The sequence below is a fragment of the Melozone crissalis genome, unplaced genomic scaffold (genome assembly GCF_028551555.1).
Source record: "Melozone crissalis strain CALT ecotype California unplaced genomic scaffold, PUWL_Pcris_2 ptg000060l_1, whole genome shotgun sequence".
NCBI classification, from domain to species: domain Eukaryota; kingdom Metazoa; phylum Chordata; class Aves; order Passeriformes; family Passerellidae; genus Melozone; species Melozone crissalis.
The window spans coordinates 725,256-751,152 of record NW_026535838.1 but is presented as its reverse complement, the minus strand read 5'-3'; the positions used below and the strand labels follow the sequence as shown (position 1 = coordinate 751,152).

Sequence of the window (25,897 nt, the reverse complement as noted above, 5' to 3'; positions counted from 1 at the left end):
CACAACATGGAAGCAATAAAAAAATCTAATATTCTACTTACTCCACTGCCCCTTGGCCTGCAAATGGAGCTACAGCTGGAGCCAGTGGCAAGGCAGGTGGCACAGAGCAGAGCTTGGGCTGTGCACTCCTTCCTCACTGGGATTACATAAGTGACAGTGAAGATGCCATTTTAAAGTACAATACTAATTTTTAGAAACGAATTCGTGCTAATTAGACCAGTTTCCATGGGAATGCAAGGCAAAAAAAAAAAAAAAAAAAAAGATCCCTAGTAGCCAGCAGCTGATTGTGAAGACTGTCACTGCTATGTGATGGCTACAAAAAATCGTAATGTTGACAGTTTCAAAAATACAAATCCCAAAATCTTAATCTCCTTGCTAAAAAACTCCAAAACCTGGAGAAAGGGATACTTTTCAGAACAATTACAGGATTTTATCCACACCTCATTACAAAAATAACATGTGATGTAGTCTGTGCTCAACTGTGTTGAGCATGGATAGATGTGAGCAGAAGCCAAGATTTTGATGAAAGAAATGTTTTTGAGTAAAAATAATACCACGACATACATTTGAGATATATAAAGGCCAGAAAGTAAATTGGCTTAATCATTCTGAATAAATGTAAATACAATATACCCATTCTACAGATCATTTATATCTCGTATACTATTCTAGCCATTGTTAGTACAGTGACAGAAGAAAACACCCCATGTTTTGAAACTACCTACACTAAATCTGGTGTAATTTAGCTTGGTATGATTTAGATACAGTCTGCTTTGGCACAAACTGTCACAACTATAATTGGGCACCAGGCATCAGCAGAAATCTCATAATCCCACCTTGCCATTGGGCAGAGGAAATCCTTCTGCCCCTCTCAACTTCTAAATTTAAACTCCTTGGGTCCACCTCTAAATCAGAAGCAAATAAAATAAAGTTCTAGGCTTTGATTCTCAGATTTATTTTTCAATCTCAGTTTGGAAAATATAAAAGGTGTTTTATAAATAAAGTGGATTTTTTTTTTAGTCTGTTCTCAATGTAAAAGTTAAGACTGTGCTGCCCCCATATAACAACACACTAAACTTTCTGCCACAACCTCAGCAAAGAATCCAGGGATGACAGTGGAGGCAGCAGGGCTTCAGAACAAACAGTACACAGCAAATTATTTACACATATTCTCCAATTTAATGTGTATTAATTCCAACCCAGCATCTTCCTTCTCTGTCTTGTTTTCCTCATGGACCAACAGTGGACATAAACAAGACAAAAAAAGTGCAGACAGCTTTGATGAATTCTCACAAAAACAGTGGAAAGCATATTGCTGACAGCAGAGCTGCCCCTCTGCTGAAGGTCAAGCCTCTCTTCAAAAGGAGTAGCTCCTCTTAAAAAACAATTAATTAAAAAGCTGTTAAACCAATTAACATAATGCAAAACATATTTTCCTGTAAATTCATCTCCCAAAACAGGTGAGAAACTTTCCAAAACTCATTCAGCCTGAGGCAGACCCCCTCTAGGCAAAATCCTGCCTCACCTAGTTTAACTTTACAAAAGGAACTGTACCCACATGAATAAGAAATAAAAATATAAAACTGAGGTGTATTAAACCAAGAGGCATAATTTGCATAACTGAACACATTTACTCAGAAAGGCTATGAGGCATAGAAGAATCATGTTATTTTCTCTACTTACTTGGCTGCTTCTTCATTAAGGATCTTTAAATACTGTTTTACTGGGGAGAGAAGGTCTGGGATTTCCAACAGTGCATCTTTTAACAGAGGAGATCTCACATGGGACTGTATGACTGGGACAAAAGCTTGAATTTCCAAGTCCAGACGAGACAGGGTGCTGACTATCAAGAAGAACTCCTGGGTAGAGCACTGAGAAGGGAAGGAATGTCTGAATCATTACAGTCCACTGCATTTTCACTTACAGGTTCTTCTGCTTTTTCACAATGTGACAGCATGCAAATAAAATGTATGGACAGTAACAGAGCTGCACCATCTTGCCCCACTGATTAGGGCGGTTAATTAACCATACCAACTGCCCCAATCCCTTGTCCTCGGGATTGTGTCAAGAGCTGATCTCCAGTGCTTCTGTTGCTGGGGGCAAAAAGGCAGGAAAAGGAGCAATAAGGTGCAAACAGCAAAAACATGCAGGTTGGGTGATGTCAGGAGCACCACAACTTGTCCCCATGGCCCTGTGCACCCCAGGGCTGCCCTGGCAGGGCAGGGTCTGAAAGGCACGATCAGGCACAGGCAGGGAGAGACTGGGCAAAAGAACAAAGGGAGGAGAAGAAAAAACACAGAGAAAGGGAAACCCAGCACCCTGTTTGAAGTGCTTGAAGCTACTGACAGCTTGGGCTCTGCCAGCCCTGCCTGGAGGGACAGGGGACACACCAGCCCACTCCTCATCCTCTCCTCGGCACAAGGGAAGATTCTCCCACCTCGGCCAGGCACCCATCCAGGGCATCCTGCAGAAGGGAGCATCCCACCCTGGGGCCAAGCACACACAGCCCTGCCAGAGCCTCCTGTGGCACCCACAGGGCAGGAGCTGCCTCCCTAAAGCAGCTCCTCACCTGCAGCACCAGCTCTGCAATAGAGCCTCCTCTCCCTTCCTGAGCCACCTGTGCTGCCTGTGCTCTGGCTCAGCACTTTGCTGCAGGGTTCTGGGTGCTCCCCAGAGCCAGCACAGTTTGTCACCTTCAGATCCTGTTCAGGTGTGGGAACCCACAAAATCAGAGGGTTTTGGGAAAGCTGCAAAAGGCAGCCTCAGAGACAGCAGAACTGTGATGGGAGCCAAGCAGCAGCCATGAGATTGGGCAGCAGAAAAATTATTGAAACTGTAGAAAAGCAAGGACAAATAGAACAATGGTCTGTGTATTAATGCTTGTCTAGAATAACTCCCTAAGCTGCAGAAAAGTTTATCTAGCAAGATATTAGGAAGGTTGAAGCTTAATAATGGAGCTCTGTGCATTGTGTTTGAGGGCTCACAAGCAGGTATTGCATTTGAAATAAGCAAGCACTGTTTAACCAAAGGTACCTGTGCTCACAGTGGTTGGACAGAACTACTGTCAATATAGAATATACACTGTACAGATATAAATACTGTCAGTGTGCTTTTGCTTTGTGTGATTGGTCACAAAGCTCATAAAGTGAGTTGTGACATTGAGTTCTGTGTCTGCTGCCTGGGATGTGAGCTGCTGGCACCTTCCCATTGCCACAGCCATGGACTGAGAGTGATGCTGGGAAATCAAACAGCTCCAGGCAGTTCCACAGCAGCCTGTCCTGTTTGTGGTCTGTAAACACCCCCTGGCTGGGCAGCACTGTTCAGGAAGGGCTTTTTGGGCAGAGCCACCCCTGCTGCACACTGCCCATGCCCCCAGGGGCAGTGCTGGCTCTGCAGTGCTCCTGGGTTTGCACTTGTGCTGCACACCCAGCCCCGTGAGCACCAGGGCTCCCAAACCTCGCTGCACCCAGTCACGCTCCCAGGACACTCCAGTCTCAGAAAGTTTGAAAAAGGCTGTCTATAAATAAGTAGGCTGGTATTTCTTCATATTTTACTGATTGGTATAAACATTCTTCCTTTAGCCTTCTGAAATTCTCCCATCAGGCAACAGACAACACTGAAAGAAAACCAGTTTACTTTCCTCACCTGGGGAGATGAGGCAAGGAAGGCAGTACGATATATAATATATTTTGTCTGCCATATCTTACTGTTCCAACTTTTTTTTTTTCCTCTTCTACCACAGCAATGTAGAATTTAATTTCTGGACAGGGCTGTATGGTGACCAGCACAACACTGCTCACAGAAGAGGCAGGCTACAGTGAATCACTATTTCATAGCACACATCTACAATTTTATTTTGTCATCCTTTGTCTTTCAATTTCTTCCCTAAAGTAAATGTTTCTTTATCATCCTTCCCACACTCAAATGCAAGAACTACAGCAATTCTCTCATTTATGACACTGCAGTAATTCCCAAGGAATGTCTGTACCCAAATGCAGAATCAAGTATTAGTCAAAATGCAATTTAACCACATTTAGGAATTGAGGAGGGCCACAGACACTGCACTCTGAATAAGCTCCTCTATTTTGCAGAACCACAGAGTTCTGTGGGACAAAGGACACCCATTAGGAGGTTTTCCTGCAAATGCTCCAGTTTTCCTGTGTTATTTTCTTTTTCCCTGCTCTCAGGCCTATATATTTGTGTGCTTACCACTAACCCATAATGCAACAATATCATCATGTAAAAGTGTTACCAGACAGCACAATTTTCCTTTCCATTAAATTATTCCAAATATCTCCAGTTATACTCCTTTGTATTACACTAACTGCAGTGTTTCTTTGCTGTTAACACCCTTCAAACACCTCTAAGCCTTCTGTTCTCCTTTAATCATCAATTTAACAAAAAAATAAAAAAGTCTTTTAGTCTTGCTTCATAAACGATCCATTGTTCTTCCTCATGAAAACTTTGGGTCTCCTCTGCACTGGCTGCAATCTATCATCATCTTTCTGATAATCTGGGACTCTACCTTATAACAAAATTAAACAAAATAATAAAGGAGTAAATATATCAACCAACGGTGTTTGAAGTCAAAGAACAGAGGAAAGGCCCAAACCTGTAAACAAATGGTAAATCCCAGCTTGGACTCCAAGTCAAATGAAACACTTTCTGCCTGAGTGCACCACCATCCCCATGCACACCCATGAGGATGAGGGATCAAATCCTGCCAGGATTTGATCCAGAGTGTGCCCAGGAGGTCCCTGCAGGCAGCAGGGTGATGCACAGCACGGGAGAATGGGCAGATGTGCACACCCAGAAATGCATCAAATCCTCAGCGGAGCCATCAGGGTGGGGACTGTAGTTGTTCTTTTTTTAAAGAAGGAAATAAAGGGCCTTGATCAGTGCACACCTGTAGGAGTGTTGGGAAAGGCAGATGTTGGTGAGAACATCTGGCTGAGGTGTCTGCAACAAGGCTGGTGTTGAAGATTGCAATGCAAGGTGTTTGCCATTCCCATCTGTACGGCAGATTACCTTTGTCAGGTGGGCAGTTTGCCTTATCTCTCTCTTTGAGTGACCACATTCACACCTCCCTCGGGAGGGGACATTGCTGATAACAGACTATTGAATGTCACTGCATGGCTGATAAGAACTATAACATCCCATTGTGAGATGCTCCGCCCAGGGGGAGGAGCCAAGCATTGCTGCCCAGATATAATCCAGGGGGAGGAGCCAAGCATTGCTACCCAGATATAATCCAGAGGGAGGAGCCAAGCATTGCTACCCAGATACAATCCAGAGGGAGGAGCCAAGCATTGCTACCCAGATATAATCCAGAGGGAGGAGCCAAGCATTGCTACCCAGATATAATCCAGAGGGAGGAGCCAAGCATTGCTGCCCAGATACAATCCAGAGGGAGGAGCCAAGCATTGCTACCCAGATATAATCCAGAGGTTTTTGAGACACCAGCACGGCTTTCTCCACGGGATTCCCCAGAGGAACAGCAGCTGTCTCTCCTCCCACTGGATCTTCAGAGGAAGAACACATCCTTCTCTACAGATCCCCCTGCTCCAACAGAACCACCCCTGACACTGCAGGAGGGCTCAGCCACATTTCCAATGGGACTGCCACCAACACCCTGACCCACAGGGTGTCAGGCTGGGTTCTGACTCTGTCACTGTTGTTCTAGTGTACTGCATTGTTCATTTTATCCTTTTATTTGTTTCCTTTCCCTATTAAAGAACAGTTATTTCCTGCTCCCATATTTTTGCCTGAGAGCCCCTTAATTTAAAATTTATAGCAATTGGGAGGGGTGGGGAGGGTTTACAGTCTCCATTTCAGGGCAGGCTCCTGCCTTCCTAAGCAGACTCCTGCCTTTCCAAACCAAGGCAGCTGGTGAGGCTGCTGAAGCTCAGGCTTCACTAAGAGGAGAAAGCTGCATTTCAAGGTACCTAAAACAACTCTTAAAGTTATGAGGTTTGTCAGAAGATGCTTAGTAAACACTCTCAAGTTCATCACAGCAACTCTGAAGGCCCACAGGACACTGTAGGAGTCACCCAATGAGTTAAAACCCATTTGATTCTGTGACTACAGACCTTTAGAGAAAGGGAAATTCACCATGCTTTACTGCATGCTTTACTGCAGTGTCCCCAAGAATGGGGTGAACACAGCTCTTCTGTGCTTATTCAGTGTCCCTGTTCCCCCTGGCTCCATGCTAGGAGCACTGCAGGACTTTGCGTGTAAAATTTAATGTCTCCCCAGCAGAAATCATTCACTAAGCAAACAGACAACTTGGAACAGACACATTCAAATAACTCTGACAATCTGGGCCCCATTGCAGTGGCACTGATTCCATTCAAATCCAAGGTAACCTCACAAAGATACACACTGTGTTATAAATTAGAAGCTTTAAAATACAGTAAAAATTGCTTAGATGAAGCAGGATTGACTGTCTTGAATTCACAAAAGATTCTCACGAACTGATCCAATGCTATTTTTGAAGCCTGCTTTTGAGAGGACAGCAATGATAGCCATAACTTCTCTGGCACTGGAGAAATAACCTCAGAGTTGACAGTGATGCCAAACAATAGTTTCAACCAGCAGTTTATCAAACTGTCCTGAAAATGGATGCAGGAAAGATCACAGAGATCTATCACCCTCTCAGCAACACTGACAGCAATTCAGCCCTGTTTGCATTACTGAAATTGTTTCCAACAGAGACCCACAGCCAGCAGCCACTAACCACTTTTAACTCCAAGTTAAAAGCATTTCAAATTAAAAAAAATATGGGCGTCTAAATGCACTATACACTTATCACTCCTTTAAATTGTAATTCCCACCTTTATCTCTTTAGCGTAGGGAGCAGACTTTGGTTTGGGAGAAATAAGGTATTTAATTTTAAGATTATTAAGTCCCCTTGTTATGACTTTATATTAATCAGCTTAACAGGGAACAGTTTGCTCAAATCAGCATTTAGCACTGCAAACCCAAAAATATCTGTGATGCAGACTCTTTAAAAGATTAAAAGTGTAGTATAAGCAAGATGTGCATGATATTGCCATAGTAAGAAAAAGTAAAAGTTCAAGGTATGTTTAAGCTGAAGTCATGTCACTGTCATATTTTCTGGAAAATTCCCCTTGCCCAGGATTTCTTCTCCTGGGAAGCTTAGAAGCCTTAGAGAGAAATGATAACAATATTATCTCAATGGCTTCTCCTGTGTTTGCTGCTTTGGAATGTGTTTGGAGATTGTTTATCCAACAGGTAACTGTTTCATTGGATTCTGCTGAGTTGTTTTAACTTAATGACCAATCACAGTCCAGCTGTGTTGGACTCTGGAGAGTCACAAGTTTTCATTATTATCTTGTTAAGCCTTCTATAAGTGTCCTTTCTGTATTCTTTAGTATAGTTCAGTATAGCATTCTTTAATATAATATAATACAATACCATAAAATAATAAATTAGCCTTCTAAGAACATGGAGTCAGATTCATCATTTCCTTCCTGCCAAGGGGGACCCTGAAAATACCACAGTAAGGTCTGATTATTGCTCTCCCTCCTTAGGTAAACAGCTCCCCTTTAATCTGTTTTGTACATCTAATGGCCAATTGTTATGATAATTCCTTTGGTGACTGTGCTTTAGTCAGAAAAAAATGTTTGTTGAGTGAAGGGTACAAATAAGATAAACACTTATGGGTTGAGCCTGTGTAAATATTTATCTTCTGAAACACAGTGAAAACACAGGCATGAAAACAGCAAGAAACAGCAGGTTGGCCCTGCAGGACACATTTCTAAAAGTGCAAATGGCATGTTTACTCTGTACTGGTTGTAAAACCTGCTCAAACATCAGTCACTGACCCTCTTCTGCCACACTCCAAGGCAATGAAAGTCTTCACTTTAACTGAGGCAAAAAAAGGAGGGTCCTGCCATTTGCATCTCCCACTGATGCCAGAAGGAAATGCCTGTGGTGTAAATTGTGCTGGGTGATTTGGTGATTCTCCTCCAAGCACCACCTCTGCCACTAAGGTGATTCTGCACCAGCTGAGACAAAACTCAATGTTAAAACTCAACATTCCCTGTCTCTCAGATTCCTCTGCAGTGCTGCCCAGAAGTGCTCACCCATTCCATCTCCAGCCACCCTTCTTTTTCCACAGAGAGGAAAGTGGGGAGTGGAGAGCATTCCTGCCTGGCGAGGTGTCAACTGCTGGACCTGCACAAAGTGAGAACACCAACCAGTCCTTGTGGAGCAACTCCTCTCTCCATGGCAACTGCAATATTGCTCTTGCCTCCTTAACCACTCCCTCAGTCCTCTTCCAGGCTGGGACAAAACCACAGCTAAACTATGACCCCCCAGGCAAGACCTAATTCCAACTGCAAAAACACTGTTCTAATTCCAGAGTGGATGTGCCTGGGCTAAGACAGAAACAGTGGATTGGTTCTGGTGCTTTGGAGATTCTGGATTTGGTGGTTTGAGGCAATGGGAACTCGTGAAGGGCCAGGTTAACAATTCCCAGCTTGAATTATGCCATCAGATATGACTTATTAGCAAGCTTTCAAATAAAAAAAAAAAAGGAGTAATTGAGACCAGGAGAACAGACAGTGATGTCCTTGACCACAAGAGTTCCCATCAGGATGCTTTGCCTTGCAGACCATTGTTCTGCCTTCATTGCCTTCTGTCTTCTGCAGGGGTTACTGGTGCACAGGCCTGTGCACAACACAATTCCTGCAGTGGCTAACCTGAATGTAAAAAACATTCCAAAGAATGTCTGAAATGACTGAGACACCCCAGCCATCTCTGGACACCTCAGAGTCTCCTTGTACAGCACACCTCCTCAAATAATGACTTCACTGAAGTATAAAGGGCCTGGAGGAGGAAATGCTTGTCACATTCACCTATTTTTCCTGCAGCTAACACTGAACAAAGGAGCACATTCCTTCAGTGAAGCCATCAGAGTGTTCCACTCGGAAACTGGGATCCCTTAATGGAATGAAATGGTACTGAACCTCACTTTGAGCATGTGGAACATCTGGAATTAACAGAGCTGGAAAGGGTTCTGTAGTAGGAACTGAAATGGCAGCATTCTCTGGGGGGAAACACAAAAAAATCCATGAAACCCAGTCACTCCATGTTCTTGGATACATATCTGCTTTGCTGGGACCTCTCTTCAGGCTCCACATTCATCAGCTATGCTTCAGAATCAGCTCCCCAGAGTTTGCTTTGGATTCTTTACTGGAAACACACCCTGTCTCTCAGGGACACTGCCATCTCCTCAAAGCCCTACAGGTATTCAGTGCTTCAGGTGCTCTCCAGAGTGCTCTGCACAACCCAGGCTTTTACCAGGGGAAGCAAATCCATCACATTAGAAGTGGGTTCTTAGAGCTTTCCCCCGTCATTTACCCTTCTTAGGGAGTCAGCTGGAGCATTTCTCCTCTCCTGCAGCTTCTTTCCAACATCTGACTCACTAAACCCATCTTCATGCTGCAGTGGCTGTAGTTCAGACAATCTGCATTGTCACCTCATCCCAAAAACCACATGACAATCCAGGGTCTCTGCATGGCTCCACCTAAAAGTGAGCTAAAAGCTGAAAAAGGCTAGCAGCTCTACAGCAGGGAGGGACATCTGATGAAATAAGTACCTACAGAAAATAAAACAAAACCAAAGCAAAAACCCCACAGGGCAGCAGCAGAGCAGTTCCAGGATATTGTGAAATGCAGATGTATTCCTAGAAACAGTACTGTGTATGAAACCTGAAATGAGTTAAACCATTAAAAAGTGAATTATGTCATTCCTGGGCAGTTGTTTGGACAAAGAAAGCCAACAATTTTATCATGTGAATGTGGTACACTCCAGAGGATGGGTAAAGTGGTGCACACTCCTCTTTTCACAACCTTTGTTATGGCTGGACCTCTGTATCCATTCCCTGAAACACACAAGCCCTTCCAAGAGCCAAACACTGCAGGGCTTGGAAAAGTGTATAAAAACTGGGTTTCAGTTTCTCATACACAGGAAAACATTATTCTGTACCATCCAAAAAAATTTCAACTTTGCTCTCATTCTACCCACCTATTCCTTTATTGGAAAAAAAAACCTGTCAAAACCTCTAAGTAGGGCAGTGAAACAAAAGAACACGATGTACTCCACAGGTGCCATTGGCACATTAATGTGCTTCAACTAAGAATTGTCAGTGTCTCATCTCTCATAAGTGACTCTTATTAAAATGTGGACCTGAGGTCCAAACTGGAGAACTTGCAAGCAAACCAACAAACATTTGCAAACAGCTAACAGCAGCCAAGTGGTTCCACTCGCACGTCTGATTTTAGAGAAGCATATGGAATGCAAAGCTTTGGTTTAAAAGGCAAACAACAGTTCAAGGCAGAAGGGTCTATTGCACCATCCCTCCTCCCTGAATCCAGACACTAAATCATGAGTACTGCACATGTTTGCCTGTTATCATTAGCAGTCCAAAGCATGTGCTTCAGAACCCTACCCAGACATTTCTTCTATCAGCACATTACTGATCACAAAGCAAGATTTCACCACATCTGATTTTTATAAACCCACGTCCCTTTAATAGGTCAGCCTCAGTCCTGCTAAGTAGAAAACATTTTTAAACAAACATGCAAACCAATGGAAGCACACCAAGACAGAATGATGCTGTGCAGAAAACAATCAATTAGTGTAATGATGGGTGTACCTTCTTGTGGAAAACACTGCAGAGGCCTCTCTCTAAATCTGGCAGCTTACAAAGAAGATTTTGAATCTGACCAAACACGCTGGATTCTGACAGCAGAATTTCAGACACAGCATCAAGCCGGGCATTTATTTCACTGCAAAAGAAGAAGATCAATAATTAAAACTTGTGTTTCTCTGAGGGGAAGGGGGAGGTAGTAAACCTCTTCCTGTGGTTTGTTTTGGGTTGATTTGTTTCAATCGTTGACTAATGCCACATCCTCATGAGTAGCAGAAGAACTGCGGAATGCAGAGAATCTTGGGATTTCATTCCAGACGCAAGCCAGATCCTGGCCACGGGCTCCTTCTGCCCTGTCTGTGCTCACAAGACACACCTCAGTGCCCGATTCTGCACGTGTTCCTGGTGGCAGCAGCACTGAACCCCGAGTATTCCACCCCACAGGTACAGACAAGTGCAGGAGGACGGGCAGAGGGCTTGGAGCTCACACTGAACCCCACGTACCACACTTCACCCCAGCAGGTTGCAGAACTACAACCTCACCATTTTGCCCCCCTGTCTGCTCCTGACCAGCGACTGGTAAATACCTGGATCAGCACTGCATTGGTTTTTTTCTACCTTTTTTCTTTCTTTTTTGCTAAAACCTGTAATATTTATCTCCCTATTTCAGGACTGAAGTCACAGAAACATCCTCCTGAAGTGAGATAACACTTTTTTAATGAGAAGAGGTGATCCCATAGCTCTTGGCAGGCTCCTTACAATCATTTTGTTGAAAGCAAAGGGCAGCAGAAATGGACAATTACCACCACGTTTCACCCAAGTTTTCAGACAGTTTTCTCGTCTCTATCCTTCCAACATATCCATGGACTGGCTGCAGGTTGCAGAGGTGACTCCATTTCTGCTTTCTATGCAAACAAATTGCCTTCCTGCTGCTTCCTGGGGAGGTACTGAGAGTGGGGGTCCATGGGTGTACCCAAAGCCCACCCACCCAGGCAGTCCAAGGAGAAATCAGTGCTTTGATGCACACCGTCCACATCCCAGACAAGCGTGTGCAAAAGCAGCCCAGCTCACGTTCCCAGGGACCAGTGAGATGCTCAGAGCTCAGCCAGCACAGAGGGATGGGAACTAAGGATGCAATCCAAACTTAACATTTTTGGAAGACTGCCTGCATGCCCGTATCCTTTACTGCAGAGGTTTCAGGCCAGTTGCAAGAGTGACTGCTCATAAATAGCGCCCATGAGGAAATCAAAGAAATCAGGCACCTCCAGAGGCTGCAGACATTACAACAGTCCAGCAGCCAGAGGCCTCTGGCCCTGAAGACAGCTGAATCTCAGAGTCCTTGAAATTTTACTGCACTTCATGTGAAAGGGGAAATCATGCCTGGGTGTGCACTCAGCTAAACACAAATCTAACAGCACATTTTGCAGATCTCCCCCATTCCTGTGGGCAGCCAGGCACCTTGGAAGCAGCTCCCCCTGACAGCAGGGCAGAGCCATGGAACACCCTGAGCACACAATGCCACCAAACAGCTGCACTGTGGCGGTGTGGGGTCCCCAGGATGAGGTGGGAGATGAGAATCTGACTTCACGTTCTCAGAAGGCTGATTTATTATTCTATTCTATTCTATTCTATTCTATTCTACTCTACTCTACTCTACTCTATACTAAAACTATACTACAAAAAGAGAAAGGATACACCAGATGCTTAACAAGAATGATAATGAAAGCTCATGACTGACTCAGAGTGTCCGACACAGCTGGCTGTGATTGGTCATTAATTAAAAACAATTCACATGAAACCAATCAAAGATGCACCTGTTGGTAAACAGTGTCCAGACCACATTCCAAAGCAATTAACGATACAATTACAATTAACAGATAATTATTGTTTTCATTCTTTCTGAGGCCTCTCAGCTTCCCAGGAGAAGATGCTGGGCAAAGAGGATTTTCCAGAAAATATCATGGTGACACTGCAGTGATGTTCTGAGGGGTCAGTGTCACCACCATCTTCATGGAGAATTACTGGTGTGTGCTGTAAGTGAAACCCTGGAACACCTCCCCTCCACATGAGGGAGCACTGAACTAAATTTATACACATATGTATATATGTAAATATGTGTATATATATTAAATTATACACATATGTACCTTAAAGAAGATAAAAACCTTTATTTTTCATTATTAAAGGCACTGTAAGCAGCAGAACTCAGTTACTTTAAACAGCACTATTACTATTACAGCATTATTATGTGGCCAATTGGAAACTGGCAGTAATATGTAAAATAGATGCAGATATTTGAAAAACTCCTCCCTCCAAAGCTTAATCTGCACTTTAATCATCCTCACATATGGCTGTGTTAGTGGAGCTCCAGTAATCTAAAACTAAGCATCCACACAGGTTTTCTGCTTTAATCCCACAAATAAGAAAGGGTCAGGAAAATGGCTTTCAGTACCAAGTGACCCCTTTTTTTCCACCTGTAAAGACAACGCCGTGGGATTCCTATTTCAAAATTCAGAAAGTACAGCTCACAATTGTCTGAAACACCATATACCCATCAGGAAGGAAGGACTGGAACGAGATACCATAAAAACAGATGATGAATTTCAAAGTATGCTTTTAAACGTCAAATATTTAGATATTTAAAATATAAATATTTAAATTAACCAACATTTTATCGAGCGCCAATGTATAAATGTATGCATTGCACCGGCCAGTTGCTAAGCCATCTCAGAAGGAATTTGTTCTGCACTGCACAGCTTGGGGATGCCAATCTCTGAGTGCTCTGGAAAAGAATTCGACCACCAGAAAACCTGGATCTAACATTATGCAAAGAAACCCAACAGCCAGCTGAACTGGCTACTACTTCATGCTGCACTGAGGTGCAGTATTAGCCGGTTCTTTCTCATCTGTATAAACCATGTCAGCAATCTGAGCTTTATCCAATTTTCCAAGCAATCTTCTGTGGAATAATGTAACATAATTCAGTTGACTAAAAGCAATACTCTTACGTCTGCCATACCCTCCATCTAAGAATAGCATCATTAATACAATACTAAAATCACTTTTCAGTGTATTTAAACATAACAAAATCTAACTGTAGAATTGTTATTGCAGTCATTTAAAAGAACTACTTGAAGTGAAATAATGAGATACTCCCCTGCATTATTCTGCTGCCAAATAGTGAACAATACAGAAAATTAGAAAATGTGAAGAAGATGTTTGAATCCTGAGCTAAAAATTATTTTGACAAAGCAGAAGGCTGCAGACACGAAAGCACTGCACTGAATTAACATCTGAGCAGCCTAAACAGGATTGCTGGTGTGGTAACAGAGATCTGCTGGTCTCCCCTGCAGCAAAACAAACCTGACTTTTTTAGATGTGATAATATATCATTACATTTAAATAAAGTGAAATTGATAATGTAACTGCTGTATAAGAACCAAGGACATTCTCATTAATGTAAGGTATTATTTAAACACAAGGTAAATAAATTTATCAGAAATCTCCTAACCTATGCTAAATGCACACAGTATGAATTCATTCATCATGCTAAGGACATAATTCAAGAACAGTGTACACAATTAAGATTATCTTATTAAATCCACTCTAGGACACCACTGATGTACAAAACTGTCAGTCACAGAAACTCAATCCCTTAAAAACCCACAATTAAGGGTATGAAACAGCAAACATTGCTTTCCATGGGCTATGGTATCTAAATCAAAGCCTAACAGCCTCCTAACTGCAGCGCTGTAAAGAATGAAAATGTACCATTTAAATTACTCACTTATGTATTATGGGGCTTTTCCTGACCTCCCCTCAGACCACGGCTGACAAAGGAAGACTTTGGATGAGCTGATTGAGTTAAAGACCATGTTAAATGGCACAGAGCGTCCCCTGCTTGAGACCACTCCCTTTCATACAGGCAATTAATGCCACCACAGCCCAGGCAGAATTACCACTGTGCAGTCCGTAAACTCAGGATGTCCTCCTGAGAGGAATGGTGGAATTGCCTTTACAGACAAGCTGTGGGTCTGCTGGTGGATAAAGCCAGCACTGGGAGAGAAAAGAAACCATGGAAAGGAGTCCACTGATTGATGAATGGAAAAAGATATTTGCCTTTACAAATAAACTGTAGGTTTGCTGATAAATGAAATTAGGCATTGAAGGACGAAAGACATCTTTTATGGAAAATCCTTTCCTTAGGATTTTTCCTCCTGAGAAGCTGAGAGGCCTCAGGAACAAAATGTAAACCGTGATTATCTGCTGCTGTGAATGCAACAGGTGCATCTGGGATTGGTCTCATGTGGCTGTTTGTAATTAATGGCCAATCACAGTCAGCTGGTTTGGACACGGGGCTCAAGCCACAAACCTTTGTTATCATTCTTACTGATTCTATTCTTAGCTTAGCTAGCCTTCTGAGGAAATCCTTCCTTCTATTCTTTTAGTATAGTTTAATATAATATATATCATAAAACAATAAATCAGCCTTCTGAAACATGGAGTCCCCTCATCCTGGGACCCTGTGAACACGGTCACAGATTATTCACGAAGATTCCTAACTACTAATGAAGATTTGTGCCCTTCTGTGGACCCTCCATCCTTCCCTTCACCACGAGCCCCTGCCCATCCTGGCTGCTCTGGGACGCCCCCCTCACCTCTGCCTTTTTGCCCAAGTGCTGGCTGAGCTAGAAACTGGCTCAGTTATGGGATAAATTTCTTAAATTCTGGTGTGACCGCTGGAATTTTACCCATTAGCACCAAGGAAATAGCACAAACGAGTAGTTATAAATAGTACAGTGAAATCTAAGTGAAACCTAAAAAAATTAAGCATCCTTCTGGATCTGTTGACTTGTTTTTAAGTCATTTACTCCCAAAACTCCTGATGTCTCCAGAGAGGTCCAAGAGGAGAGGACCACCTCCCTGAATGGATCTCAAATACTGAGCAGCAGTACACAAGCACCCTAAACTTTAGCTTCACATCTGTTAAAAGAACGTCCAAAATATGCAAATGGCAATCAAACACTTTTGTTTATGTTCACACACAACGTATTTCAGCTATTTGTGCCTAAAAAGGGAACAATTAGCTACTTTAGCCAACATGAATGAATGCCTGATTGCTCCATTTATAAGGAATTAGACACAGCAAAGGGACCAAAACACAGCTAAGCAAAAATGAATCAATACAAGTGATGATGCTGCAATCTTTTTCTTTCCTACAACAATTTTGAGATCTCAGGCATATGCTGTAACCTGCATTTGTGCATTTTATACTGGCACTGATTCTATAAAATTGTTATTCTTCGGAGGAAAATTTAGCCCTGCTGTAGGATCAGTGGATTTTATTCATAAATAACTGCTGGGAAAAAAATATATCTTCTAATCCTGCTCTGGATGAAGATGGTATCAAATGGGAACCAGTTTAACTCCAAAATAAGATGGGACAAGGTCATTTAGACACTTTGTTTTACTGCCCTTATACTTTAATTATGAGAAAAAGGACAAAGTCAAACTTGAAAGACTTCCCTTTAGAATTATACTTTGCGTATAGAAGTATAAATAAAGCAGCACCCAGTACATTCAAAGTGAGAAAATGCAGAACAAGACATTATTTCATATTACAAAACACATGTCATTGCCTATCCCACTGTAAAGGGACCCTCCTCTTCCCAGTTCTACGGTTTATATCCTCCAAGCAAGTCATGCTGCATTAGTAATGCCAATTTACAGTTCCTCTTCTTCAGGAGGAGACAAGGAACTGTCTGCAGTCCTGAACTCTGCAGTTCTGAATCTGCTACACTGCCAGTCATTCTGAGCTCCTGTGGACAAAGCATATTCAGACTAACAATAATTATCAGTACCATCCTACAAGGCTTTAGCATCACAAAAGCATCATCTTGTCCAGAACTGTAAGAAACAGGGGACAAAGTATGCTGGAATCCCTGGGAAATAATGGAAATACAGCTCTTGAGAAGTCATTAAAATTTTCGTTTCTCTGAAGCAAAAAGCAAAGGTTGACATGTTTTTGGCAACTGTCTAAACAGATACAATTTTCTCCTTTCTTGACAATTTACTCCTTTTCTCCTTTCTTAAACATCAGCTTTAAGTAAAAAAAGATCAGGTGATCTTGGCTACAGATAAATGCAGGCACACCATACGTAACACCAAAAATCCAACAGAGACAAAAGAATATTAAAGAAATGCAATCCAGGCACTTGTGGGTCACTCAGTCTGCTTTAACTACTTCAAACACAAAAACACTGAAAAACCTGTGGAGAACACCCAAAGAGAGAGATTACTGTGAAAACTGGTACGTCCACATCTCACACCCTTCCAGTTTATCTCACACACACCCCTAAGCTTTGTAAACTTTGCACTGGAAATCCTTTTAACTCAAAGGAAGCACTTGTGCAGCAGAGGCCAACAGCAGCCAGATTCTCCCCAGTTCCACAGCAAGACCTCTCCCTCTTCCCTGGCACCAGAAATCCCTTCTCTCGTTCCACTCCAGCCAGCCTTGACAAGGCTGTGTATTTGACATATCCAAAAAGCAGATTTCCAAGAAACTGTGCAAGAATGAACATCTGAGCAAGGCACAGACACAAATTAATGCCCATCCAGGGAAAGGATGCAGTGTTTATTGGTGAGTTTGCACTGCAGATGGGCAATCCTGACACCTGGGGAAGGAGGGAAAGGCAAAGAAAATTCTGGAAGGGAAGGAGGGAGGCAGTGGGAACCATGGATAACACAGAGACAGGGAAGGACACATTCTGCAGAGGTCAGGTTTCAGATTGGTCATGTGCAGGGCAGTGTCTGTACAGGGCAACATCCAAAATAAACAGCACAACAAGAGATAAAAACCAGAGCCAGCTTTGCTCAGCCAGGCCCATGTGAACCTTACATTTGTCCTCCTCGTGCAGGTACTGAAGAAGCAGTGACTTTGACACCAGCCTCAAGGGCTCTGAGATCTATTTCCCACTAGGAAAGAAATTATTTGTAACTGTGGCACTGTGATAATTCATTTGTGGGGAGTTTTGGAAAGAATTTGAGATGGAATCTTTGAATTGCTTATCTTGATGTGGTTTATTTTTCCTATCTTTTACATGGGCAGGAAGGGTGAGTTCAGCTCACATCTTCCCCACATGGCTCAGAAGGTCAGAAGACCCTTAGTTACAAGACCTTTGAAGGATTTCTTAAACCAATAAAACACTGCCAACAAGGATATTTATGTTTTTGACCCAATTCTTAAATATTTTGTCTCATGGACCCATACTACAGTGCACGTTTTCTTAGCCAAGGTGCACTGCAGGTTTGTGTGCTATTAACATTAACTCATGTTAATGGCACACAAACCTACAGTGCTGCATCCTAACTTCTTGTTTACCTCTGTAAGTACTTTTATTTTTTCTATATCTTAAACTCTAAAACTCTAAACTTTCCTTTACTTAGCTCAGTGTGTCTCTGCTTTAAACTATAAATCCTCATTCTCACTTCCAGCACCTGAGTTTGGGAGCCTTTCCCAAGGTCTCAGATCAAATCCTGGGTTTAACTCTAAGCTTTGGCTGACAGGCCCAGGGTTCTGAGAGCTCCCTGCATTTCAGCTTCCAGCACTGCGCACAGTCCTGGATGCTGGGAGCTGTCCTGAGCCCCCTGGCTGCTCTGGCCCCTTTCCTGCTGGCACCCCTGTGCCTGAGTGGGGACAGCAGCCTTCCCTCACGCACAGATGCTCCAGGCCATCATCCCCTTCTCTTCCACCTACAGACACCAGGTGAGAGAGGCACTCCATGGAACTTGGATTTCAGAGGTAAGATAACACTTCTATAACCCACAAATACCTAACTTCTGCAGAAAAACAACCTTCCTCATTCCTCCTGAAAAGCTCAGTTGCTAGAGACTGATACGCTTTTATCTCATTATCTTTGTGTACCCAGGTGAGTAACTGAGGACATTACACACCTCCTGGTTAAACTTTTTTCTGCCATTCCTTTTTTTCCCCAAATGTACACATCTTGTCTCTACATCACTGATGATTTAGAGAGTATCTTCAAGTTAGCCCAAATGAGTCTGTACACATTCCATCTTTATTCATCCTAATGTATGGTTTCTTCACAGGAAATTTAGTCATCACCCCAAGTGATTTTCAACTCTAAGGCATAAAGCAGTAATTACACCCTCTCACTTCTTGATACACCTACTCACTGACTGGAAAAGATGCAGTACAGGAGCCTCACTTCCTCTGAGAATGTCACTCCAGGAGGCACAGGTGAATTGCAATTATGGAATGTTCTCTGAGTGCATTTGTGTGCATTACTGGGAACAATACTGCCAGATGCCTAATGCACTAACTATGTAAAATTACAACTTGAGAGTCAGAAAGGGAGAAGCACACTGAGCAAAACAGCTTTTTTAGCCTCAAGTAGCACTGAGGAGCACCATCACCTCCAGCCACGGCAGCCTGAAAATGCCAAGCACAAGGAGGAAGGAAAGAGGGGCGAGAGGAGGAAACAAAACCACAAACCTGTGGGGCTGGTTCTGCACTGAGACAAGGGAGAATTTAAACTAAATATATTGGTTAACAAAGAGGGCCTGGAGTGCTGGGGAAGCAGTTTGTGCCTGCTGTGCTCCATTTCCCTGCGGAGGGGCGGCTGAGCCGCTGTGGTCACTCACTCGCTGTGGTCACTCGCTGTGGTCAGCTCGGGAGAGCCCAGCCAGCTCCTGCCCAGGGCCATCCTCAGTGCTCTGGCTCCCTCCACTGACAGCTGCACACACATGGCTCCAGGGCAGCGAGGGAAACAAACTCGTGTATTTGCATTTATCCCTGCAAAGCAGCCCCGAAATTCCACCCAAATGCTTTTCATGACACAATGCCCTGGTTAACTCCGATGCTGTTTAGGATGGTTACATCAAAAGCCTTTGGAAGTGGGAAAGATACATGAAAGCTATTATCAGAAGAATTAAAAATAAAAAAAAAGGGCCACTGAAATTAACTTATTAGAAAGGGGCTAATAAGAAAATTAAGCAGTGATGCTGCAGAAGTACAGTGCTTTAAAATACTAGATTTGGTCAAGGAAAAAAAAATGCTTCTGAAGAAACAGTTGTAAATTACCAGCAAGAGCAAGATGCTAAAACAAGGGTATATCTCACTATTTAAACTGCCAAAAAAAAGTAAAGAAAATTAAAACTGCTTAATTTATTTTCAACAGTAAAACAGAGGGGAAAATTACTGTGGATAACCAAGTTAAAGGATCATCTCCTGTATGCTACAAGTGAAAGGAACAAAGTGACAACTTCAATGAACTCTACATTGACAATGCTCAGGAAACACCTACTCAAATGAATGGATCCAAAAACTCAAACTGTGGGCAAAAGCAGCCCATGGACTCAACACTGCTATTTACCACACATTCAACCACAGCACTCAAATCGAGTCTGCCAAGAGAAATCAGAAAAGATGGAGTCCATTTCAAAACTGAGACAAGCCAGAACCAGCATAGTACTGCTACAAAACACAACATTTCTAAAGCACAGGTCAAAATACTAGAGTGGCCAAATAATCATCACCTTTCAGGTTTAATAGAAAGGAAACCCTCTCCTGTGCAATACATTGTGTACAGGGGTACAAAGGCATCCACAGCTACTTCAGAAAAAATTAAACACATTAAATGTAAATACTTGTGTAAATGTAAATGTAAATACTTGTGAAGCAAGGAAGACATCCAACATTAATTGGCAAGTTTAAGAACAAAACAACCTCCAATCCCAGGCCATCCTCGTTCATTCTCTGAAAAAGGGTACAGAATTAGAATGGTGCCCACTCTGATTTCTGCAGAGGAATTTCTAACTTGGTCCAAGCTCATTACTGTTTATCTGAGCCCAAAAGAATGGTTTAACTCCTGCGAACCTCAACAGGACACCCATCGCTCTGCTGTGGATCTCAGGTATTCTGGACAAAGAAATTCCCTGGGCATACTCAGCATCACCAGCAGAAAGCAGAGGCTGAGCGCAGCCCAAGGAACCACCTCACCTCAGTTTCAGCAGGGGCTGGGTCACCCATTTCTTCAACCTTCGACGTCCAAACGAAGTTCTGGTGTGATCCAACACCCAGAGCAGGCTTCCTTTTGTTTTCAAGTCGGTCTGAAATAACAAAAATAACTTAATTATTTTCACCTGCTCGGTTTTGCAGTGGGAGGACCTTCACATTATTCAAAACATTGTGTTTGGGCTTTAAGAGATGGCAACTATACATTTATTATTAATTTTATTCAACAATGCCTTACATGAAGAACCTCCAGGAGTAGTAATATATTTCAGTATGCTTTTCCTTTGGCTAGAAAATGGTTTTTAGGAAATAACCAGGATCAATTAAAGAGTTAAAATAAGTCTGTGCATAAAGCTCTGAGCAGGAGCACATAAACAAGCTCTACTGCAAACATAACTGCAGTTGCTGAAGAAATTAAATTTCAGGAAAGTTCTTTGTTATCAAAGTGCAGCACAGTTCCTAACTCATACTAAAAGCTAATACAGATTAACTTCATTTATGCCTCTGAAAATGTTATCTCCCTTCAGTCTGATCCCATTTAAAATAATTTAAGACTTATTTATGGGTCAGATCTGCAAATCTGATGAACTTCATTGGGAAAAGTAAGTCAAACAGCCATGAAAATCTCAGCATTTATTAAAAATTGTTACATTTGTCCTTACCTGATTCTGTAAAATTTCAAGATTTTTCATTGTTGTCCCATTAATTGTCATGTATTCCGTTTCACTGGACAACCGTTTGAAATTGCTGGGGAGAGGAATTTCAGATGTTTTATCTTAAATTTGGGCATGGGCAGAACACTGAAACACTCTCAGGTTTCTCACATTAGAGAATTCAACAGCTTCGCAAATAAATTTTTAAAAGTCAAGCAAGAAATTAAAATCCCTTCACATAAATAAAAGAACTGAACACTAGTAACTTCTTTTAACTTTCTGCTTGGGAAAATAAAATTTCAGACTCGCTTTCTCATTTCCTACAATGACATTAACAAAGCTCAGAACAAAATCCAGCCCTTCTGTTATCTAACCTTTTTCCACTAAGTGGTTAATTTATTCACTTTACAATTTAGCAATGACAGGACTAACAATTAATACTTCAAGAATGGAACAAATTTTTAACACAACTCATCATCAAAATATTATATCAAAATACATATTTATTTTCATTACTACTGCAAATTCAAACAACCTGCAAGTGCCATTATGTAGGAAAACAGAAATAGGGGAAATTGAAAATATTTGATGTTGGTTTAATATGAAATAACCAAAATTACCTGACTTTTTGATACTCCTTAGCAGAACTGGATGGGGCCAACCCAAAGGCTGTGTTGCTTTAGAATCACCATTAATAAAACACTGGTATTAGCTGTGCAGTCACATTAGGCCTGACAATCATTCCAGGCACACACGCAGTAGTCAGGACTGTGAAGAGCAAAATCCTCCCTAAACGCTTCTGACAAATCAAGTCATGATTGTCTGGGTTCATCATCCTGCTGACTGCCCTTTGCACAGAATCTAGGACACTCTTTGCTGTCCTAGACTAAGCAGAACCACTTGCTGGGCAAGATTTAAAACAGTTTTCTTGACTTCTTTGACTCACAAAAAGTTTTCCAGTGCATTCGATTTTAAGCCCTCTGGAAAAGTACTTGAATGCTCTACCTTTTCCTCTCAGACACACAGCTGCATTGCTGCTACACTAAAAACAAGAACAGCACCAAAACTTTCAGAAATATGAAATATTCAGAGACTAATCTTATATATTTATGTCATATGCAGGTGCTTGGGCCTGCTACCAAATTTTTTCCTAAATAATGGGTCAAATTAGAAGTATTTTCCACAGAATTGTAAAAAAAGCAGATTCAACTGAGGGCCCTCAAGAAGTTTAATGACAGCTTGGAAGTACAGCTGACTCAGAGCTGTACCCATAGTCATAATTATTCTGCTTTGTGCGCTATTTCAGAAACCAAGGAAGTTGACCAGCAAAAGAAAACACTGGAGGCAAAACCAGCAACACTTTCCGAATTACACGACATTGTAAGCAACAAAACAATACTTCTTTTTATTATCCTCAGCCACAACTGCTGATGCCGGCAAAAATTAATTGGGAATGGTTTCTGCCGGGCTCCCACTCCCTGCCTGAAGCAGCAAATCCCATCTGCTGTTCCAAAGGCACCTTTCTGCACCCAGGACCAATGCAGTTTCTCAGTTTGCCCCTGCTCCAGCCTCTGGTCCCTTAAACTCAGCTGGGTGGGAGCCAAGCCCTCCCACCTGCTCTCCACAGCCAGGAGGATGCTGCTTGTCGCAGACGTTTTTTCACAGAAATCCTTTCTTTGGGATTGTCCATCTTCTGGGAAGCTGAGGGCCCCAGAAGAGAATGTAAACAATTGTTATCAGCTGCTGTGAAATGCAATAGGATGCACCTGTGGTTAGTTCATGTTCCCATGTTTATGATTAAGGGCCAATCACAGGAGCAAGCTGGGGACAGAGTCCCTGGACACAACTTTGTTCTAGATTCTATTCTTTCTATTCTTAGCTTAGCCTAGCAGCCTCTGCAACTTCTCTCTTTATTCCTATTAGTATAGTTAAAATGTATTATATATCATATATCAATTAATCCAGCCTTCTGATCAAGAAACAAGATTCTCGTCTTTCTCTCCACTCCGGCGACCCACTCAGGCTGCTGTAATAGCTGCTGTCACATCAGAGCTCCAGGATGGTGGGGTTTTCTGGTCCTGGCTTTAGAGTAGCTAGCACAGGAGACGCACTCTGCTCACAGCAGGGCTGCTCAGGAGCGCCTCAAGACAACTCGCTCTGCTCCACTGCACAGTGGATTCACTCTTCTTTCACAGTGTGTTTACAGTTCTTTCAGATCAGACAAACTGAAGTTGTTTTCACAGCATAAATTATGTGTGTCTCACGTTACCCAGGTGTTTTCTTTATCTGAGTTACTTCACCCTGCTATTAATCGTGGTAATTGAGAGTTTAGAGTACATGAGTAACAGCCAAGATCAACTGCAGGCTATGCCCAACCAACAATTCCACATGTCACAGCACAGAACATGTTTTGCTTCCACCCACTCATCTTCCCTCAGCTTGGGATCAGAACTTGATAAAAACGTGAAAAAAAAAAACAAAAAAAAAAACATATTCTTTGTAAGGTATTTAGAGACCAGATGGCAGGAGAAGGTTGCAGGTAACCATTGAGTCAGGGCTGGTTTTGCAGCAAAGGTCTCAGCACAAGCCTGGCGTGAGGCGCTGGTGCGCTGCTGCCAGCCCTCCCTGCACTGCTGACCTTCCAGAGATCACTGGGCAGCACCACGGGGCCAGAACTCCTCCTGCAGGTGACACTGTGACCCCAGCTTCAAAGCACGGCCCCGCAGCTCCCCGAGCGCCCCAGCAGCACAACGCCCAGCGCAAGGCAATGGGCACAGCTGGGAAATCCATAACAGCAGCGTGGCAAGGCAGGGTCAAGTCATCTCTGGGCTTAGAGGAAGGAGAAGAGTAAACAAACAGAGGCTTCCAGGGAGATTTAGGAATCTTACAGGGAACGCTCATGAGAATGAGGTTCCTGCCCATAAAATTACTTTTTCAGAGCAGGACCACACTATGATGAGTATGAAAAGGTTACTGTTCTGATTCAACATATCCCCAGACTTCAGTTATTATTGTAACTGGAGAAACTGGATCATCTGCGTCATTTTTTCAGTACTTAAGGGGTTTATAAAAAAGAGTAGAGCAACTTTCTACACAGGTAGTTAGGACAAGGGGGAACAGCTTCAAACTGGGGTAGCAGAGCTTTAGTTTCATGAAGGAATTGTCCCTGGCAGGGTGGGCAGGCCCTGGCACAGGGTGCCCGGAGCAGCTGGGGCTGCCCCTGCATCCCTGGCACTGCCCGAGGCCAGGCTGGACACTGGGACAGGGGAAGGTGTCCCTGCCATGGCAGGAGAAACTTGAAAGTCCCTTCTGATCCCAATCAGTCTGGGGTTCTATGATTTTGCCCCTCGAGGAGCTTGCAGTGAAAGGTGCTTTTAATGTGCTGTGTTCCTTATTTTCTCCACGTGAGATGGTACATATAACTTCATACTCGGTATCTCAGCCTAAGTGAATGCATGTTATTTAGATCAGGAACTTTCAACTACTTTAATTTTCCAAATCTCTAATGCTTCTGAGTGCAGCTGCAAGGCACCCTGAAAGCAACAGATTTTCTTTGCTCAATTACCTTTTACAGAGCTCCAGGGTCTTTGTCTTTGAGATCTCTAGCGGTGAACAAACCACTAAATAAACTTACACAGACAATAAAAGCAGGAATCCCTAAAAGCTTTAAGAAGTAAAAATAAGTCTCTCCATTTTTCAGAAGGATTAGTTTTCCTTAGGTTCCATAACAAAGACATTTACCACAATCTGTGTAGCAAAGCATGTCAAGCCCAAGACTATGTTTTGTGTTTCATTAACCAGGTTTAAACTCATTCGTGAGTATTTCCACAGGGCTACAACTTTTGATCTGAATCCCTTTTTGTTTTGTGTATGATTTCTTGAAATACATCCATCACTGTTCCAAACTTACAAACCACTACCTACAAAGTCTCTCTCCTCCATATCCAACACGCTGGAAAACACAGAGGTAAAATTGAAACACACCACGACACATTTCCTCAGCAACTAGGGAGGAATGCCAATGATTATTTTTTCAAACAAAACTGGATACTCAAATGTGCTTGAAAACCTCTCCTACCTGTGTACTAACTTCTTGACAAAAGCCTTTAATAAAGGTCTCTCAGTATGTAAAGGCATTAGAACACACTGATTAACAAAAACTTTTACCATTCATTATTAAATGTATTTTTACTTGCTGCTGGAAGTATAGAGCAACCAAGCCAAGCTCGGGGTCCTGCTGTGGCAGAAATCTTTATTTCTTTGTAACGTTTTGCTTGTTTTAGGATCTCAAAAGTAGATTTAAAAGCTTCATCGAAATATGAGAGCAAAACCTGCTTCACCCCACCAATTCCTTGACTCACAAGGTAACTCATGACTCTTCCTACCAAACTGAAATGGAAACTTTTTTTCAGCTGGGAGAACAGTGTTTGTCCAAAGGAGGAACAGCGGTGAAATGGATTTTTCTGTCATTCTTCCTATCAAACAGGTCTTCTTCATGCAGACCTGTGACACGTTAACAAACTGAAAACC

The 25,897-nt window shown here is 42.6% G+C and overlaps 1 protein-coding gene across 1 annotated transcript in view; it reads right to left on the bottom strand.

Annotated features, from left to right (window-relative positions):
- MSH3 (mutS homolog 3) overlaps positions 1 to 25,897 on the bottom strand; it is a 91,502-nt gene that overhangs the window by 30,688 nt on the left and 34,917 nt on the right. The window contains exons 11-14 of the mRNA XM_054287602.1: positions 21,377 to 21,461; positions 20,700 to 20,809; positions 10,685 to 10,817; positions 1,684 to 1,871 (exon numbers count right to left, since the gene is read on the bottom strand). Of these exons, the coding sequence (XP_054143577.1) occupies positions 1,684 to 1,871; positions 10,685 to 10,817; positions 20,700 to 20,809; positions 21,377 to 21,461 (516 nt within the window). The remainder of the gene's footprint in view (positions 1 to 1,683; positions 1,872 to 10,684; positions 10,818 to 20,699; positions 20,810 to 21,376; positions 21,462 to 25,897) is intronic.